Here is a 21,289-nt window from a genome sequence, read left to right as displayed (position 1 = left end):
CTCTCTCTCTCTCTCTGTGTCTCTCTTTTTCTCTTCCTTTGTTGCTCTTTGTTTATTTCTCTCTCTGTCTTTTTAACTTCTTTTGCTCTAACTTTCTTTTTTTTTCTTTTCTCTTTCTCTCTTCCTACCCTTCACACTTTATTTTCTCTTTTCTCTCCCTCTGTCTTTCTATTTCTCTTTGGATTTCTTTCGTCCTCTCCCTTTCTTTTCCCCCACTCTCATGACTTTTTATCTCTTTTGTTTCTCACGCTCCCTCGCTCTCTTTTTCTTTATTTGTCCTGCCCTCTCTCCTTTTCCCTCCCTCTTTCTCTTATTTCTTTATCTCTCTTTTTCTTTCTCTTTGATCTACTAGTCCGGACCCCGACAGAATGTTTGTTCTATCGTGTGGCCCCCAGTTAAAATGAGTTTGACACCCCTGTGCTAGTGCAATGCTAGACACCAAAGCGATACTATTTTCTAATGTGGTTAGCAGTTGCGCAGCTATTGACTATGTCCACAGTGCTAGCATCAGTAGTTGAGGTCGGTGTCTAACATTGTTTGTTAACTTATTTAGCATTTACTCCTGAATTGATAATAGCGGCTAAAGCCAAGCTAGCCACCGATTTGATGCTATTCCCTAATGTGGCTAGCAGTTGCATTAGCGAAGAATAAGCTAAATCAAGACCAGGCACTGCGGACATTGAATAGAGACGCTCTAACAATAATTCCTTTTTCTTTTTTTTGGGTTGTATTGGCAGCTATTGACCGTGTCCACAATGATAGCATCAGTAGATAAGCTGTGTGATACTAGCATTAGTTGTAAAATATTTTAGTTTTAACTCTTAAAGTGATGCTAGCCACTAAAATGTTGCTATTTTCTAACGTGGTTAGCAGCTGCACAATTTTTTGGGGAGCTAGCATTTGCAGATGGATAGATACTGTTAGCAATTATTGACTATGTCCCCAATGCTAGCATTGGAAGTTAAGGTCGGTGACACAAACGTTAGCTTCTGAATAATTCGGCATTATCTCCTAAAGTGATGCTTAGTGGCTAAAGTGAAACTAGCCTCCATAGCAATATGTTTTCTAAAGTGGTTATTAGTTTTGTTAGCAAAGAATTGGCTAAATCCAGGCTAGGGATTGCCCTCATTGATGGCATTTTTAGTTAAGATACGTGACACTATCATTAGCTTTTTAATTATTTGGCATTAACTCCGTAAGTGATGCTAGTGGCTTAAGCAAAGCTAACTACCAAAGCAATGCTATTTTATTATGAGGTTAGCAGTGACGTTTGAGAAAAATGAGCTAAATCCAGGCCAGGAATTTCCGAAATACTATAGAGAAAATCTAATGATATTTCCTTTTTAGAGATACCATTAGCAGCTATTGACCGTTTTATCAATGCTAACATCAGTAATTAATGCCTGTGACAATAGCATTAGCTTCTTAACTATTTGGCTTTACTTCCTAAAGTGATGCTAGCAGCTAAAGCTAAATCAAGACCAGGCGCTGCCGAAATACAATAGGGACGATATTTCTTTTTTTTCTAGATACTGTGAGCAACTATTGACAGTGTCCACAATGCTAACTTGAAAATCATGATCTATACCCATCATGATCTATTATCCTCATATCACCTACCGCTACTCCAGTAATAACATTTAATATGTTTTTCTTTTCAGCTCGGATATGAGCGGCGCTAGCAACACGCTAGCACGGGAATTCCTGACGGACGTCCACCAACTATGCAGCGCCGTGGCGCAGAGGGCCGAAGCACGGGAAGAAGACGAGGAAGAAAGCCACATGGTGGCGCTAGGTGAATATCTGGTCAAAGGAAGAGGATTTCTCTTACTTAGTACCTTGGATTCCATCATTGACCAGGTGAGAACGTTGTTTATTTGCTAGAAGTCTATTCTAGGAATATATTAACATTAGACCTCTGGGACACGTCCTGAAGTTTCGCTTCCATGGTTATCATGTTTTTGCTTCTTCCTTTGGCATAACCACAAGCATTGGGACCTCTAGTTGATACATATAGACCTGCAATACTGTATTGTACTAGCAAATCACAAAATCTTTACGAAGCACACGAGATTCTGAACTGAAAAAGAGCGAAAGGAATTGTGGGAGATTCGTTTTTTTCACAAACACTCCATGAAGTTGCTCGATTGTTTTTAATTAGCACTTGAAGGATTCGCTTCTCTAAGCCGTGAGGAATTCTGTGGAGATATTGGATCCCCCTCAGGTCTCGGAAACAAGACTGTCACGTAGATGCTACATTGCTTCTCCTCAAAACAGTCGAACCGATGATTCATTAGCGATTCATTAAGTGTGAAAAAGTTGTATCATGTTTGCCAATTTGGAGATTTGAAAATGAGCTTAATACTGTACTTTAGAGTTTAATTTAGAGCATCATCTCCAAACAGAAGAGCTGTGACAGTCTAGTTCCACGGACAGACTAAGGAGATCATTTCTTCCTCATCTAATGAGGCTCTTTAACTCCACCCAGGGGAGTAAAAGCCCACATTAAACCCCACCCCCACATTTGCATATTACCCTATTTTTATGACGGTGTGTATTTTCCGTAGCACTACTATATAAATACTCTATATCAACACGTTAGATTGGGTATTTTTGTATTCTATATCTTTTATTTTGCTATTTTTCAACACAAGGATACTGCTGGAAGTTTGAATTTACCTACCGGGATGAATAAAGTATCTATCTATCTATCTCTATCTATCTTTATTGGCCAATTTTGATCTTTTTGTTATGACATTGAGGTGACCATCAGTTGATTTGTGTCATACGAGTGAATTATGAGAAGACTTTCGGTTTCAAAGTTTATTTACTTTGCCAAATTTAAAGTCTTAGTTCTGAAAACAAGGTGAATATTGGTTGTGTGTCTGGATAATCTCTTAATGTGACATACGAGTGCGAGAAAACGTGGAGGTGGGTTGGGGTTTTGAAGTTGATTTTATTTGTCAAATTTGAACTTGTAATTCGGAAAATGAATGTTGTATATTTGTGTATCTTGATGGGTGTTTCCTATTCTAACATACTAGTGCGAGCAAATGGAGAGGAGGCTTTTGGTTTCAATGCTCATATTATCTGCCAAATTCGAACTAGTAGTTATAAAAAAAAAGGACTTTCTGTTATTTGTCTGTCTTGATGGGTGTGTCGTCATGTGACTTATGAAATGCAGGCGAATGGAGAGGGATCTTTCTTTTTCAAAATTAAATTCATCTACCAAATTAGTAATCTTACTTCTGAAAACAGGGTGAATATCGGTTATTTTTGTGTCTGGAGGGGCGTGTCCTAATGTGGAATACGAGTGCGTACGAATGGAGAGAAGGCTTTTGGTTTTCTATGTTAATATGTTTTGGCAAATTCAAACTCTTAGTACCGTTATTTTTATAACTATCTGTTATCTATCTTGATGGGTGTGTCATCATGTGACATACGAGTGCAGGCGAATGGAGAGCAGGCTTCTGATTTCAGAGTTGATTTCATTTCCCAAATTTTAACTTCTGGAAATGAATATCGGCTATTTTTGTGTCTTGACGGGTGTCGCCTTATGTGACATACGAGTGCGAGAAAATGGATAGGAGGCTTTCGTTTTCGTGGTTCAAATTGTGTGTCAAATTTGAACTTGTAGTTCTGAAAATGAATATCGGTTATTTTTGTCTCTTGATAGGTGTGTCCTTATTTGACATACGAGTGCGCAAAAAAAGAAAGGAGCCTTGCAGTTTCATAGGTAATTTCATTTGTCTACATTTGACTTCTTGGTTGTAAAAACGAGGTGAATATTGGTTATATGTGTGTCTGGATGGGTGTGTCCTCATGTGACATACGAGTGCAAGCAAATGCATAAGAAGCTTTCCGTTTCATTGGTAATTTCATTTGTCTACATTTGACTCCTTGGTTTTGAAAATGAGGTGAATATTGGCTTATTTGTGTGTCTAGATGGGTTTCTCCTGATTTATGAGTGCAAGTAAATCGAGAAAAGGCATTTGTTTCCAAAGTGTATTTAATATTTCAAATTTGAGCTCCTTTTTATGAAATTGAGGTGAATATATCTATTTTTCGGTGTATCAGTGCAAGCAAATGATGAGGTTGTTTTTGGTTAAAGTTAGTTTCATCTACCGAGTTGAATTTACTGGTTATGAAAACAAAATATTGGTGCCTGGATGGGTTTGTCCTCATGTGACATACGAGTGTGAGCGAGTTCAGGGGAAGCTTTTAGCTTCAAAGTTCATACTATTTTCCAAATTTGAGATCTTTCTCATAGAATTGAGGTAAATATCTGCAATTTCATGGGTGTGTCCGAACGTGACAAACGAGTGCGATCGAATGGAAAGGAGGTGTATTATCATTCATTTCATCCGCCAAATTTGAACTCGTAGTTATAAAAACGAGGCAACTGTTGGTTATTAGTGCATCTTGATGGGTGTGTCTTAATGTGACATACGAGTGCGAGCGAGGCTTTCGAGGTAACGGCGGTGCGTGTGCTCACTTAGGAGTTGACGTGCCGAGAGGAGCTGCTCACATTGTTGCTGTCTCTGCTGCCACTGGTGTGGAAGATCCCCGTGCAGGAAGAAAAAGCACCAGGTTTGTGCTCTTGAGTATTATTATTTTTCTTCTTTTTACGCTACTGTTAAATGTGCAAACAAATTAAGGTTTCAGTACCAACGGTTTTCAGGAGCTATCTCTTGAAAAGTTTTAGACTGATGGAATCGTTGGACTGTTTAAAACAGTTAAACCCTTAGAGCAATCAGTTACTAGTCAATAAAATAATAATTATTATTGAGAATGCTCTCTGTTTGTCTCTTTGTCTCACTGGCTCTCCTTCTGTCTTTTTTTTAAATCTCTATATGTCTGTTTTTGTATCTCTCTCTTTCTGTCTTTCTCACTGTCTCTCCCTGTATCTGTGACGCTGTCTCACTTTTCTTCTCATAGTCTTTCTCTTTCGACCTTTCTCTGTCTCTCTTTTGGTCTCTGTCTTCCAGTCTTTCTTTCTCTGTCTTTTTTTCTGGGTCTTCCTCTCTCTTTCTCTCACTGTATTTCCGTCTTTCTCTTTCTTTGTTAGTTTCTGTTCTTTTTGTCTCTCTCGTCCTCTCTACCTTTGTCTCTGCTTTTGTCTCTTACTTTTTCTCTTGGTCTCTGTCTTTCTTTCTCTCTCTTTATCTTTCTCTCTCCTCCTCTCTGTCTCACTCTGTATTTGTATCTCACTTTCTCTGATGGTCTCTGTCAGTCTTTTATTTTGCGTGACCGTCTTTCTGTCTTTTTCTCTGTCGTTTTATCCCTTGGTCTCTCTTTGGCTCTATTTCTTTGTTTATCTTTCTTTGCCTTATTTTCTTCATCTTAGCGGGTGCTGCCAGCCATGTACACTGAATTTCAAATACCCCGTTTAAAGCACACTGCCTTATTAGCTTTTTGTGTATTGTTGTACTTTCCTAAGAATATGCACTTAAAATAAGAACCGTGGAGCTTCCAGGAGCCTTTGACCTTTGAATGACACGGGTATTTAGTACTGGGCTGATGATCCTCAGTCACACGGATGTTCGACATTGTCGACTCTAATTGTTTTTTTACTCCATGTTGGTCGCGGGTTGTTACAATCACATCCGTGTACGTGCTCCACCAAGTTAAGAAATCAAATGTTTAATATAAGCTCAAGTTCTTTGTATTTGTTTCTACAAAGCTCATAAACTAAACATCTCTATGTCAACAGATTTCACGCTGCCGTCGCTATTAGAAGTTTTCCTTAGCCGGGAGGTAAAGGCCGTACCTCTTAGAGCAGGACAGAAGCCTGATGAACAGGACGCAGGAAAAAGGCCGCGGGTCGGCAGCGGCACCTGGAAATCGAGAAGGTCGCGACGGATGTCCCAGAAATACTCGGCAAAGGATGCTCGGCGCTCGCAAGTTTCTACCTCAGACTCCGAAGCCAACGCTGAAGACAAGGCGGGTCCAAGTGGGACCAGAAGCAGAAGGTCGCACGGCACTCCCGTCCGTGGACATAATCTTCATCAGCGTTTGGAAATAACTTCATTCATGGATTCGCCTGTCGCCATGACTGAAACCATGAGTCCGCCTTACCCCCATCCCAGATTGTCCGGATCGCACGCCTTGGACACAGAAACCCTGACTGACCCCGCTGCCATGTCCATATTTAATCACATGGAGAACTCTCCCTTCGACCTCTGCTACGTGCTACTTTCTTTACTGGAGAAAGTTTGTAAATTCGATATGAGCATCAGTCACAACCCAGGATTAGCGGTCAGCGTTGTCCCGACCCTGACGGAGATCCTGACTGAGTTTGGAGATTGCTGTGGTCCGGGAGGTGGCGGCGGAGCGGGGGCAGAGGAACTGGCTGGGGGCTGGACGGAGGAACCGATTGCCTTGGTGCAGAGGATGCTCCTGCGCACCATTTTGCACCTGATGTCGGTGGACGTCAGTCACAGTGAAACCCTTCCGGATAGCTTGAGACGTAGTCTTACTGACCTGCTTCGGGCTACTCTAAAAATCCAAAGTTGCCTGGACAGACAGACAAACCCATTCGCTCCTCGAACTAAAAAAACTTTGCAAGAAGTCCAAGAAGATTTTTCCTTTTCACGTTTTCGTCACAGAGCGCTCCTTCTGCCGGAGCTTCTCGAAGGTGTGCTGCAAGTCCTGCTCGGTTGCCTGCAGGCCTCAACACCCAACCCCTTCTTCTTTAGCCAAGCCCTGGACCTCATCCACGAGTTCGTCCAACATCGTGGCCTGGAACTTTTCGAAACTACAGTCCTGCGTCTGGAGGAACTCAGCACAGCAAGGGATTCTGAAGTAGGAGGGGAGGCTTCGGAACGACTCCGAGGCCTGATCGCCGGGGTTTTCAAGATTGTCAGCGCCATTAAGAAAGCAAAATCAGAGCAGCTGCACCAGTCGGTGTGCGCTCGACGTCGCCACCGGCGCTGCGAATATTCACACTTTCTACATCACCACAGAGACCTGTCGGGTCTGCCTGTCTCTGCTTTCAAGATGGCCGCCAGGCGAAACCCCTTCGAGGAGTACGGCGAAGGAAAGGAAGGGTTGAAGGAGGACGGTGTCTGTTACCCCGAACGCTGCTGCTGCCTGGCCGCCTGTGCTCACCAATTCCTTCGTCTTCTGCAACGTTTGTCTCCAAACGGACCGGCAATTTTACAGGTTCTGGCCGGCGTACAGGCAGTCGGGATCTGCTGTTGCATGGATCCTCGTTCTGTAGTCCGGCCGCTATTAGACGCTTTCCGAGCACCGGGTCTACGTAGTTACCAGACTCATGTTCTCAATGTTCTCAGCAGACTGATACTAGAACAGCTTGGTGGAGGACAACCTTCTGAGAGGGCCAAGCTTGCTTCATGTAACATTTGCACTTTGGACCAAAGTCAGTTGCCAGGCCTCGAGGAGACGCTTCAACACGGGGAACCTTCGGCAGTTTCAAGCAGCTTGTGCTACCGTTCTCAGGGGATTCTACCAAGTGGAGGGGGCGCGGAGGACATGCTATGGAAGTGGGACGCTCTTGAGGCATACCAAGATCTTGTGTTTGGAGACAACTGGCACCTGAGCCAACTGGTAGCCGGTCATGTGTGCCATTTAACACTGCGTGGCAACGCGGTCGTGCAGTGGCAGCTTTACACGCACATCTTCAACCCTGTGCTGCAGCGAGGGGTAGAGCTTGTCCATCACGCTCAACAGCTCGGGGTTTCTACGGTTTGCACCCAAGTCTGTAGCTATCACACACAGTGCCTGCCTGTGGAGGTGCTACTCGTTTATCTGCAGGCGTTACCTGCTCTTCTTAAATCCAGGTGAGATTTCAGTCAATTTTACAATTGACCGCTGGGATACAACATGAATCAGTTCTGAGGTGGGGATCGTAAAGTAAAAATGCCGCAAAGCTAATGAATTCTGAACACCAGGTAGCCCAGATAAATACCTTCGAATAACAAAATTGTAGTACTACTAGGGAATATACCAGAAAAAAATCAAAACATATAACAACACATGTAAAGGAAAACTGGTAATTGAGCTGGTCGAGTGGAGGCGTGATTGGATGCAAAAGAGAGGAAGCTGCGGGTTAAAAATCAAACTCCTTTTAAAACTTTCACTCTCGAGGATTGTCATGCTTTAGAAGATTGAAATGCTTTAATCACCTCCTTATTTTTAATAATCGTTCTGATTTTTAATTGGTAATGACCACGCAACTTAGTCAGGGTAGCCATAGGTTTTACCTTTTTCGTATTTTTTGATAACCACAAGCTTTGTTTCCCCTATTAAATATAATTATGTATTATTATTTTTTTTTTCTGTATCGTCCTTAGATAGAGGTAAAGGCATTGTGGGAGGGAGTTCAGCCCATAGCCTTGTATATGAGAGTGACCAGGGACAAATCATCATATGCACTAACACAACAAAGTTTCGTTCCCAGATGGCACACAAAAAACTTTGTTATTGGTGTCATGTATTTTGAAAAATGTTATAACGAGTTACAACGAAAACACATTGTATTTCATATACCAACTTGAAAATGCCATAGACTAGGGACGCCGACTTGTTGTCGTGTGGTAGGGAAACACCATAAAAAGGGTCCAGAAAAACATAGTTCTCCACAATATCGTAATCCAGGGACGCTGTGTCGTTGATGTCGAGTGGTAGGTAAAGTGCTGTAACGTGGGTCCATATAAACACTTTCTATACACAGTAACCTGATAATATTATGAGCTAGGCACGCCTTAATGATGTCACATGGTGGGAAAATGCCACAAAGAGGAGCTGAAACACGTCTTATTACACACCGTAAAGTAAAAATGTCGTAAGGCATTATTTCTCGAGGGTCTACTTTATTTGAGGTAAAGAGGACACTCTGTTTTCACAGTTAAAGGGAAACAGAACCACCCGTGAAAATTGAAAATCCGCACGGCAGCGTCCCACTAAATAAAATCCGAACTCAAGATGACCGTATTCCAGACTGAGAATATACGACAAACAAAATACAATTCTAGATCTACAAATAATAACACACTACACATGATAGCAGTTGAATCAATGATTTTATTGTCATTGTACAAAAGTATCTCCTTTCAGTGTAAGGAAGCAATTTAGAGAGTGGCCGGCTAGCTACACGCTAGTATCTGGGTGTCTTTGAATGGAGGCAGATTTCTGCGATGATCAAAATAAGACCGTCCTGAATTTGGTCATTTCGCACAAGTCATCCATTTAATTGCTAATGGACCTGGCGTTGGCAAATTACAGTGTCCGCCCCGGTGGCTTCAAAGTGTTGTTAGCCTAGACGTTAGCATTAGGCAGACCAGCAGCACCGTTCTTGCCTTCTCCTCGATGCACCCGCTGGTGATCAGCTTTTATTTGCGTTTTTCAGGTTTTCATTTGAGTTTGATTGAATTCATTTATTTTCATTGTAATGAGTAGCTAAAAGTTAGCAGATGCTATGCTTAGCAGTTTGTCTACTCAGGCAGCGCCCGCCCGGTGTTAGGCTGGTGTATTGTGTCAGTCAATCACAACGACACGCACAGTCAATCAGCTTATCAGGTCCACCCCCTCCAAATCTATCTTCTTATTCTGTCCCCACTGAACACAATACACAAGACAATCATATTAATGACAACAAAGACAGAATCAATTAATTTAAAAGTCCGAGAAAGAGTGAACCAGCAATTACCGAAGCGCGAAGTAGCAAGGGGTCACCGTATTAGATGTTGGGTTGTGTAAAATGACTTCATGTTTCCCTCACAGGGTTATCCGAGATCTTTTCATCAGTTGCAACGGTCTCAACCAGATGACAGAGCTGGTCTACCTGGACCAAACGTGCCCTTTAGCTCTGAAGGTATTCGAAACCCTGATAACAAGCTTCGGACACCAGCAGGCCGACAGCACCCTCCAGGAACTGGAGATCGCTGTCGCCGAAGAGAAGCAGAAAATCTCCCACCTGACTGAGGATCTTGCTACTAAAGGATCTGGAGAAGGTCCACAGAGCCTCAGCAAGTTCTACGAAGTTCTAAAGGAGGGTTATCCTCGTCGAAAGAGTCGTAGCGGCCAAGGCCGAGGGGCAGGCCGCACCCAGGCCGAGACGCACCTCCACGTCATCAACCTTTTCCTCTGCGTCGCTTTTCTATGCGTCAGCAAAGAGGCCGACTCCGACAGGGACTCTGCTAATGATTCCGAGGACACTTCTGGCTATGACAGCACCGCTAGTGAGCCTCTAGGTGGACGCTTGGCCTACCTGTCCCCAGATAGCGTGACCCTGCCGTCCAAAGAGCAGATCCGACGGGCTGCGGACGTTTGGACGGTGTGTCGGTTCGTCTATCTGGCCAACCCGTTGTTCCAGAGGCAGTTTTTCCGACTTGGGGGGTTGGATGTTTGTCTCCGCCTCATGAGCATGGTGATTCAGAAACTGTCTTGTAAAACCAAGGACGGCAAAGCAAAGAAGAAAAAGGAACCCAAGAGCAAAAGTAGTCCGGAGTCCGCAGTGGTGGAGGAACAATGTCCTGATTCGATTAGGAGCGCTCAAACTGAGGGGAAAACCAGAGAACTAACAAAGAAACTGGAGGAGGAATGGCAGTTGCAAAGTGTTCGCCTTCTAGAGGCCTTGTTGGCCATTTGTTTAAACTCGGCCCTGCAGAGAACCGACTCAGAGCTCAATTATCAGGTAGGAAACTCTCCGTCGTACATCAGACATTGAAGATGTTTTAATGCAGGCAACAATCCCTTTGGAAAAGGAATATTTGATTCTTGGAGAAATGAATAAGAATGTCACTTAAAGACAAACAAATAGCCCCGTTTACTCTGTGTTTCAGAATAATCTGAATACAAGGGCGAAGCGGGAGCAATGGCATCACTTAAATGGATGTTGTTTTTGCGTTTATGAAGTGAAATGAAATGAAATGATCTGCATTTATATAGGCTTTTCAAGTCAAAACTTCCCAAAGCGCTTTATTGTGTGCTTCACATTTCCCAATAGCGGCCGTGCAGCCATGTAAGGCGCTAACCTGCTTATTGGGGGTATTAGGGGTTCAGTGTCTTACCCAAGGACACTTCGACATGTAACACAGAGGAGCTGGGATTCAAACTGCGATCTCTTGATCCCAAGACAAGCGCTCTACCTCCTGAGCCACTGTCGCCCCCAACATTAACATAAAATAACGGATCATTTCATTCATGTCACTCGACAAATTCAACCAAGTAATGTGCTTGTGTCTCTTGTATACCAGATGTGCTTATTTGTTGCTTGCCAAAAGCAAAGACCTACTCTATATATTGATGGATAACTGAAGCGTCCACTATAAGTAGTTGGATACCACTGTGGCTTTCACTATAATGGATGGAAACAATTGTGGATACAACTAAAAAAATCCATCCATCATAAATGGAAGGATACAATTGTTCCATCCACTAAATATCTACTATAAATCTACTATATATGGATAGGTACATCTGTGGAATCCACTTTGTATAGGATGGATACAACTGTAAAATCCAACGTATATATATATCGATGGATCCAACTGTGAAGAAATCCACTACATGTAGATGGGTACAAGAGGAACGGGGTTGGGTAGGGTTACTTTAACTGGATTACTTTCAATTACTTTTGGATGACTCCAATGCCAAATATGCTAATGAAGGATGGATGGATGGATGGATGGAAGACAAAAGAAACTAAATATGAATAAAATGACTAAATTTTGTGCAGGCTTGGGGAGCAACGGAATACACGGAATCGCAAAAATGATGTTGGCAAGCTGTTTGGATTTATTTTCATTTTGTTTCTTTCGCATTTTATGTTAGTTTTGCCGATGATCAGAGAGATCAAAGCCAGGAGAGAAAGCTTACCACGTGTTGTGAGTCATATTTTTATTCATATTTAGTTTCTTTTGTCTTTTATTAGCATATTTGGTATTGGAGTAATCCCAAAGTAATTGAAAGTAATCCAGTTAAAGTAACCCTACCCAACCCTGAAGAGGAACATACACCAAATATGGATGTATACAACTGTGGCATGTACTATATGTATAGATGGACACAAGTGTGGCATTTTTGCTGTAAGAGCAGAAAATAAAACTGATAAATCCTCCTCATAATACTCATAAGGGTTCTCTCTGTAATCAGATTACTCAAATTATGATACATGCTGAAGCAATCAGAATACTGGCAAGATTCTTTTTCCAACTGGATTATTTCCTGCAGGTAAACATACCTAATGAGATCATTATTCCATTTATGAACGTCCTCTTTGTAGCTCCAGTCGGTCGGAGACACCCTGCTAGAAGTGAGAGAGCAGCTATCGTGCTCGGGGGTTGTCGAATCCGACCTGGCCGTGCCGCTCTTTGACTCTCTGCTAAGAGTTGCCTTAGCTGACGCGTCCTCCATTCCAGAGAACCCTGACGAGAAGCCAGACCGGGTGAGTCCTGCCTTTGGAGATGCTGTAAGTTGCATGCGTTTTTTTTTTTTAAATCATTATTATTATTTTTATCATAGACTCGTATTTTCTGGACTATGAGGCGCAACCAATAATTTCCCCAAAATTCTGCCCTATAAGCTGTGTGCCTTATAGATGGTAAAATACGGTGTGGTGATAGGAATGAGTGGAGAGGTGTTGTAAAAGGATAGTGGGATGTAAAGACACATTCTAAGGCACAGGTGTCAAACAGGCGGCCCGCGGGCTAGATCAGGCTATGGGATTGAATCTGGCCCACGGGACAACACTCAGAGAAGCGCAAGAGAGAAACAAGCTGCTGGTTGAAATATGTCAACTTGATGTTGCCAAAGAAAGGTGCCTCGAACAAAGACATTGTATTTGTTTATATTTCTCTCTCTCTCACACTCTCTCTTTCTTTTCCACTTCTTTTCTCCCACTCTGTCTCTGTCTCTTTCACTCTCTGTGTCTCTCTTTTTCTCTTCCTTTGTTGCTCTTTGTCTCTTTCTCTCTCTGTGTCTTTTAACTTCTTTTGCTCTAACTTCCTTTTTTCCTTTTCTCTCTTTTCTCTTTCTCTCTTCTTACCCTTTGCGCTTTCTTTTCTCTTCTCTTCTTCTGTCTTTTTATTTTTTTTTGGATTTCTTTCTTCCTCTCCCTTTCTTTTCCCCCTTTCTCACGACTTTTTATCATTTGTTTCTCACGCACTCTCCCTCTCTCTCTTTTTCTTTCTTTGTCCTGCCCTCTCTCCTTTTCCCTCCCTCTTTCTCTTATTTATTTATCTCTTTTTCTTGCTCCATAATCTACTAGTCCGGCCCCCGACAGAATGTTTGCTCTATCGTGTGGCCCCCGAGTTCAAATGAGTTTGACACTCCTGTTCTAAAGGATGGGCACGGCACCCGTATGATGCGGCAGGGGTAAACCAGTGAAAGCTGTCAGGCCCTTCTGTTGAACAGAAGAGTGTCTTGTGTCACCCTGACCCGAGTGACACGGCCGCTTTCTTGTGTCCCGTTTCATCTGGTGGGACAAAAGCAACACCAACTTGGGTGCCAAGGTGCTGAACTTGTTTGGGTGTTTGGGCATTTGCGTTGGCCTTGGTCCACAAAATTTTGTGTATGTTTTTTGCTAATTTTTCCCTTTTTTATTTTCTTTGTTATTGTGTTTGTCTTGCTGTCTGACACCCCTCTCAAGAGATGTAACCAGGGTAGATAGAGATATAGATATCTTGAAATTTGGGGATGATTATAATATTGTATTTTCTGGACTATAAGGTGCATCCCGAAAAAAAAAAATCCAAATTTGGCCAAGAATTCTGCAGTGCGCTGTATACTTGGTTGTGCATTACATATTGGAAAATACAGTGCATACAATTAAACACATCAGCTTCAATTGTGGATAGATTAGAATGCAATATTTTCCAGACTGAGGCACACCCCAAAATTGAAAAATTGCCAGAAATCTGAAATCTTGTTATCGTCTATTTTGCCAAATGGAATCGAAAATACTGTAAATACATATGTCAATATCTCCAATTTTGAGGAAATTAGAATACCGTATGTTCCTGTATATTCCAAACTCCCAAAAACGTAAATGTAAAAAAAAAAAAAATTTGCCGGTATTTTAAAATTGCAGCTTATGATCCAAATTTCAGACCGTAAAATACAGTAAATAAAAACATGCTTAAATGCTGTGAAATGTGGCTACCTGTAGTTACCATTTAAGAATGATTCGTTTTCATATGAACTTTTTGGTGTAATTAGATTTTGTAATGAAAGTTTATGTTGTATTTTAAATTTCTGATGTTTTTTAATGAACACAAGCTCTTAGTCATTTTAAATGAATGCGCCTTATAGACCCGTGTGCTTTATGAAAATATTTCGCAAAGACTATTTTTGAATCCGTGCCTTTATAATCTGGCGCGCTTTATCGTCTGGAAAACAACAGAAAAAAACATTCTATTAATTTTTCTACTCGAGTTTTGGTTGTCCTCATTTGAATTGGCTTGAGGAATGTTCCTGTTTTGGTATAATCAATTCCACTTCATTGAGGAAGATTTTGGCCCTTTTCTCATGATGGAGTGGTGCCCGTCACATGATCCCTTTCGAATTCTTCTCTTTGGTTTCAAGGCGACAGCACGGTGTCAAATGCTTTGTATTCTTCCTTGGCGGATGTTTTAGAGCTGCACGATTTTGGAGGGAAAAAACCCGATTGGGACTTTTCAGACTAGTAGGCATGTCAAGTCGTATTTATTTGTGACGCCCTTAATCACAGAGGCTCTCAAAAGGCTGTACAGACCACAGTACTATTGCGACACCATCCCCTGATCTAAAACCTACATGAGGGCAAGGGAAAACTCAAAACCCTCAGTCAAGAGGAAATTGAAGAAACCTTGAGAAGGGAGCGCGCATGTGGTAATCCCCCTTCCAGGACGACCAGGCTGCAATGGATGTTGCAATAACAAATAATACACAGTATTGCAATTTTGTTTTTGTTTTTCATGAGTACTTAACTCTTAAATGCATGACCTACCAGTACATACACTCTTCCATGAGTCAGGGTTTGTACAGGAGCTGGAAACCCTTGAAAATGCTTGAATTTTAATGTTGTTTTCAAGGTCTGGAAAAGGCTTGAATGGTTGGTGAAGTCCTTAAAAATGCTTCATATTGTTGCCATTGCTATTTTTCCTGGCAGTTATACTCTATAGACCATGCAACAAATGAAGAAACTGACGCCTCTCAGTCATTATGGTATACTCGTATGAAGCGCTATTGAACCCAAAAGGACAGTTCTATTTAGAAACCCGGCTCTTTGCACCATTTGCTCTTTGCATCTTTGTGAAACTTTTTCAAAACTTTGTCTGGCCTTTATTAGCTGGCGCCGTCTGTTCTTCCCGTCCAAAATGTACTCTTGCCCATCTAAGATGTCCACTTGCCCGTCTCAAATGTCCTTTTGCCCATCGGCAATGTCTTCTTGCTTGTCCCAAATAACATCTTGCACCTCCACCATGTCCTATTTCTCGTTAAGCTCTTTTTTACTGTACTCATGATGAGGAGCTATATCAAAAGGGGAACTGTTGCCTGAGTGCTCTGTGCCACTTCTTGTATTTATAGTTTCATCAATATAATAGTAGCACGGCGGAGCAGTGGTATGCGCATGTGCGGCAGAGCTCTGAGGTCATGAGATCAAACCTCCTGTGTGGAGTTTGCATGTTCTCCCCGTGCTTGCGTGGGTTTCCTCCGTGCAGTCCGGTTTCCTGCCACATTCCAGAGGCATGCATGTCAGGTTAATTGGCCGGTCCAAATTGTCCCTAGGTGTGAATGAGCGAGCAGATTGTCTGTCCCTGTGTGCCCTGCCCACTGCCCAAAGATAGCCGGGATGGGTTCCAGCTCCCCCGCGACCCTACTGAGGATAAGCGGTGCAGATAATGGATGGATGGAATATAATATTATCATATTTTTGTGATCAAACATAAACTAAAAATGCAACAAATTCTTTTTTCTTTGTCTAAAGTTGCAAGCGTTGTCGCAGGGGGCAACACCAGCGGGCGATTTATCGGAAGAGGCGGACGGCGTCCAGAGTTGCAGCGTCAAGCCCACCGGAGGGGACGAGGAGGAGGAAGAAGGCTACGATGCCGACAGCGAAAGCAACCCCGAAGACCTGGACCACCACGACGAAGGTATTTATACTTTGCATTTTGGAAATACACCATAAATCGTGTTTGTTTACTTCTCCTTTACTATTTTATTTTGGTAGAATGTCAACAAATGTCATCATGACGGATCGAGATATGTATTTTTAACCTTGAATAAGCAAACTTTGTTTAGCTTCCTCCTCCTCTTGGTGAGAAGGTTTTTTTCTTTATTTTCCTAGTAAGTTTTTCGAAGCATTTTTCATTGTGACTTAAAACCAGGAGGGGGCATATTAAGGACCACAAAGTTTTTAATCCGGCCTTTAAAAGAAAAAAATGATAAAAATATAATGATCAGGGTTCGTACTGGTGCTTGAGATTCTTCAAAATTTTTCAATTTTAATGTTGTGTTTTCAAGGTTTGAAAAGTGCTTGTAAATGCTTGAAATTGTTTCCATGTTTCTTAGGTTAGGTGTTCATTAAAGGGTTTTGAACTTTGGAGCTAGGGTTACTGTTTGAAACAGGGTTCGGGCTAGGATTACAGCTAGGGTTATTGAAGGGCTAGGCTTAAGAAATAAGGTTGTGGCTAGAGTTAGGGTTTGAAGCTAAGGTTTAGCTTCTTTTGATCAGGGTTGGTTTTGTTCTTTGAATGCGACTGGAAAAAATTGGATAATTGGCTTTAAAAGTCCGTAAAAAGTGTTTGAATTTGCCCATGCAGGTGTACGAAACCTGAATGGTAATACAGTAGACCGGGGGTCGGGAACGTATGGCTCTCGAGCCATTTATGGTTCTTTTCATGAGTATTCAGAGATAAAACAGCTTGTGCATTCATTCTATATATTCATACATACGCCTCCGATCGACACAAATGAGAAGCCGAGAATGGAATCATGTACAAAGGGTTTGGTCCAGTATATACAGCAGACAATTTTAGCTACAGTTTGCATCAAGGTATCACACCGACAGACCCCGTTGTGGATGTAAATCGCTAAATAATCCTTTTTTTGGAATCTCAAATAACAATATATATTCATTGAGTCACTTATGATATAGCCACAAAGTAACGTTTACCCAGACGCGCCTAGCAAAGCACCTTGATCAATTTGATTTGGTGAGCAATGGGAATGGGCGGAGCTATACACAGAGCGCTTCCGCTCCTTCTGATCGCCCAGTGCTGTCTGCACTGAAGGTAAATACGTTGGTATCCTCGTTTGCAGTATTTTGTGACATTTTACAGAAGAACTTTGCTCGCACCTTGTTTTTAAGTCAAGTCAAGTCATTTTTATTTGTATAGCCCTTAATCACAAAGAGTCTCAAAGGGCTGCACAGGTTATTGCAAACCACAGACTATTATTACAGACCATTATTACACCACCCCCTGGTATAAAACCTACATGAGGACAAAAATGAGCCTTAACACTCTTACTAACTTAGTAACTGCGTGAGGAGACAAATGTTAAGAGGTATATTTACATTGAAACAAGACACAGAATCTGGCATTATTATTATTTCATAGATTTTATCAAATCATCAAACATCACACAGTGAATTCAACTGTGCTAAAGAGTTGGGTTTTGTCTAGAAAGCGGGTTTGGTGGTTTTATTTAAGTTCGTTTTAAAAATATATGGTGTCAGAATATTTTCATTTTTATGGCCCTTTGGGTCCAAAAGGTTCCCTAACCCTTGGGTAGACTCTTAGGATATGAATTGATTCTGAGTAGGTGGTGATCACATAGTTAAGTTGCTGCATAACAGGGGGTAAAAACCTAAGCTTATTAGCTCAGAACCCCCGGTACCCTAGATTTAAACATAACAATAACAAAACAGTACATAGTTCATCCTACCTAAATGTAATATACATGTAAATGATTACATTAATGAATATACATGTAAAGGAAAAATGAATTTGTATTTATCTTTGGTGTGACCTGACCCTGAGCTGGTCCAGTAGAGTACCGGGTGTATCGCATATCTGAATTTTCATTAATCAATAAAATACAATGCAGGGATGATAATTCGCTGTAACTGAACAAAACATGAAAGAACAAATACATAGGATATGTTGGAACACAAATGTGATATGTTAGTTCTAACTAAACAAACCATAGAAGTAAGACAACCCAGTATATGTTGGAGGACTGAACGCAATGTTTATGTTCAAATATAATACCACATCATCTGCCTTGATAATACTGCAAGCTCTAAATACTTGCATGACATTGCAGACTTCTTTTTTTTTTTTCTCGAGCGTATATATAACCTACCGCATTTTTGCTTTGTTCTGGTAGCCTTCAGGCACAGTCCGATCAAGAAAAAAAAAAAAAAACTCTCTCTCACCTCCTCAGAATGCTCTCATTGTTTTCAGGCTATTTTTCGCTCACTGTAGCGCATGAGCCGGATCTTGTGATTTGTCAAATCTCCTTCTACTTCCTGGAATACGTTCCAAAACCTGGATTTTAAAATACCGACCTCATTCTAGACCAGAAGGGCTTAACTGTCTCAAGAGCCACATACAATAAAAAATGTAATTGTTGTTTACCGTGCATTAAAGAATTTTGAGGAATTTTTTAAAAGCCACAAAAATACTTAAATTATATATAAAATCTAAAAAAAACAAAAAATAAACATTTTTGATAGCCACACCATATTTTTTGAGACAAAGCCAACAAAGCCGCTCTCCAGACAAAGCTAATTCTACAGCACATTTTTTTTTCACTGTGTGTCATTTGATAATTTAATAAATTCTATGAAATAATGATTATGCCAGAGCTTTGTCCCATATCAATATATATATATATATATATATATATATATATATATATATATTATCTGCACCGCTTATCCTCAGTAGGGTTGCGGGGGTGCTGGAGCCCATCCCAGCCATCCTTGGGCAGTGTGCAGGGGACACCCTCAACCGGTTGCCAGCCAGTCGCAGGGGACACGGGGACTCTCTCATTCACACCTAGGGACAATTTGGACTGGCCAATTAACCTGATATGCATGTTTTTGGAATGTGGGAGGAAACCGGAGTGCCCGGAGGAAACCCACGCAAGCACTGGGAGAACATGCAAACTCCACAAAGGATGTTCGATCTCATGACCTCAGAACTGTGCCGCACACGTGCTAACCACTGCGCCGCTATGCTACTATATATATATATATATATATATATATATATATATATATATATATAATCACTCAAAATTTGTCTCCCTCCCGCAGTTACTTAAGATTGTTGAGGCACATTTTGACTGACATTTTTTGTCGTAAATAATGCTATCAACAAAGTGTGAGCAGAGGTTTTTTTAAACAAGTCACAAAATACAGCGAACAAAAATGATACAGATGTATTTAATAGCAGAGATCTGGCCACCTCTACTGCTCACCCAATCAAATTGCTCGGGGTGCTTGGCTGGCATTTTTGGGTGTGTTTGTTCTGTGGGTTTTTATCATAAAGCGTCCCAAAAGTAAACGTAGATTGTTTAACCCATTTAATTTCAGACATCTCTCTAAAATGGGAAGAGCCAGTGCCAACCAATTTTTGCTATTCTCAAACAACGTTTGAACCCTCATCTTCCATTAGAAAAAAAGTATGTTTCTAGCCCAGGGGTCGGGAACCTTTTTGACTCAAAGAGCCATAAAAGCAAAATATATCAATTTTATTTTGGGAAAGAGCCACACCATATATTACGAGACAAATTTACTAAATTGCTAAACTCGCGCCCCAGACAAAAGCTTAGTCTTCAGCACATTTATTTTTGATGATTTGATAAAAATTATGAAAAGAGAATAATGCCAGAGCCCGTGTCCCAAAATCAACAAACATACCAATTTAAACTCATTTTGACCCTTTTTTTCATACATATTGGTTTCAAAACCAGATGTAAGCAGTTATTTTGTAAAAACGTCACAACATTCTGCAAACAGGGAGCCTGATGTTCTTATCTATGGCGCAGACGGCATAGGGCGAGAGATGGTAGGGAGTGCTTGCACTTTTTGCATAGCTCCACCCATCCCTCCCACTCACCCAATCAAAAAACTTTAAGTTCTCTTCTGGTGTTTTGGCGGATTTACAGTTTGTTCTGTGGATTCATCATAAGTTATCTGAACACTGAAGACAGATAATATAGTGATGTTTTATATAACGGATTATTTAGCGTTGTACAGCCAGAATGAGTTTTTTTTTTTTTTTTTTTGTGACACCTTGACTGTAAATTGTAGTGAAAAACGTGCCCTATATATACTGCAAAGTACTGCCACACTGTTAGCTTTGGTTTGGCTCTGTGTGTATCTGAACAGGATTAGTAGCTCATGTTTTGGACGAGATGGAGAAAATTTGCATGTAATCAAATTTGTTTCTGAGCCACAGGTACTCATAGAAAGAGCCATATATGGCTCGCGAGCCATAGGTTCCCGACCCCTGTTCTAGCCTTTACCTCCGATATCTAAACAACGCTTTCCATAAACACAGGGGTACTCTGCTTGCAAGATAACATTCTACTGCAAAAACACTGAACTTAGGCATGAACAATGCATAAACTTTGCAATAATTTTTCAGCGCCTGATGTTTCAGGTAACATTAAACGATTTCTGGTCACTCAGGAGCCGCCCACACATTCTCAATCACTGGATAGGGGAATCAAAACTACACAAATAATTGTGGGCTCCTCCATGTGTGGACAAAGATCTGTTCACCGCCGTTCCTGCCATTTAGTGGTGATTTATCATACTGAAATCATTCCCACAGGCTTGATACCTACTAATCAGCAACCCCAAAGCCATGAGAATAGTTTTTTTTGTTTTAAATAAAACAAACAAAAACAAAAAATTACGTTTTGACACTCAGGGACAATGCTTCTGAACACATATTTATACATTATGACACTGAGTAAATTCATGAACTCCAATATACATGATTCCATGTACAGCCAATACAGGGTATTTTAGTGTAACACTGTGACTGTAGTTGGGAATCTGCTCAATTTTGCACTTTTGTACTGAAAAGTTGAGTCCTTAAGACTAGTTACCTCACCTGTGCATTTTTACTGAAAAGATTTAAACCAAACAGGCTGAAATCCTGTTCTGATCCAGTTGTTTTAATAAAAGGAACAGACTGGTAAGTTAAACATGATATTTTGACCATTTAATTGCTCTTCTTTAATAAGGGGTGTAGTATATGTAATGTAATGTTTATTGAAAGTATTGTTAGATACATTAATCAAAACATGACACAAAACTAAT

At 41.1% G+C, this 21,289-nt stretch overlaps 1 protein-coding gene across 1 annotated transcript in view; it reads left to right on the top strand.

The window, feature by feature from the left end:
• The window catches only part of lyst (lysosomal trafficking regulator), a 104,064-nt gene that overhangs the window by 19,634 nt on the left and 63,141 nt on the right, over window positions 1-21,289 (top strand). The window contains exons 3-8 of the mRNA XM_088350872.1: window positions 1,662-1,860; window positions 4,500-4,590; window positions 5,714-7,802; window positions 9,745-10,657; window positions 12,248-12,409; window positions 15,932-16,097. Of these exons, the coding sequence (XP_088206998.1) occupies window positions 1,662-1,860; window positions 4,500-4,590; window positions 5,714-7,802; window positions 9,745-10,657; window positions 12,248-12,409; window positions 15,932-16,097 (3,620 nt within the window). The remainder of the gene's footprint in view (window positions 1-1,661; window positions 1,861-4,499; window positions 4,591-5,713; window positions 7,803-9,744; window positions 10,658-12,247; window positions 12,410-15,931; window positions 16,098-21,289) is intronic.

Source organism: Urocampus carinirostris, chromosome 13, assembly GCF_059441175.1.
Source record: "Urocampus carinirostris isolate Australia breed hairy pipefish chromosome 13, RoL_Ucar_1.0, whole genome shotgun sequence".
In the NCBI taxonomy this organism is placed as follows: Eukaryota; Metazoa; Chordata; class Actinopteri; order Syngnathiformes; family Syngnathidae; genus Urocampus; species Urocampus carinirostris.
The sequence above is the reverse complement of the archived record's forward strand: the minus strand, read 5'-3'. Positions and strand labels throughout refer to the sequence as shown.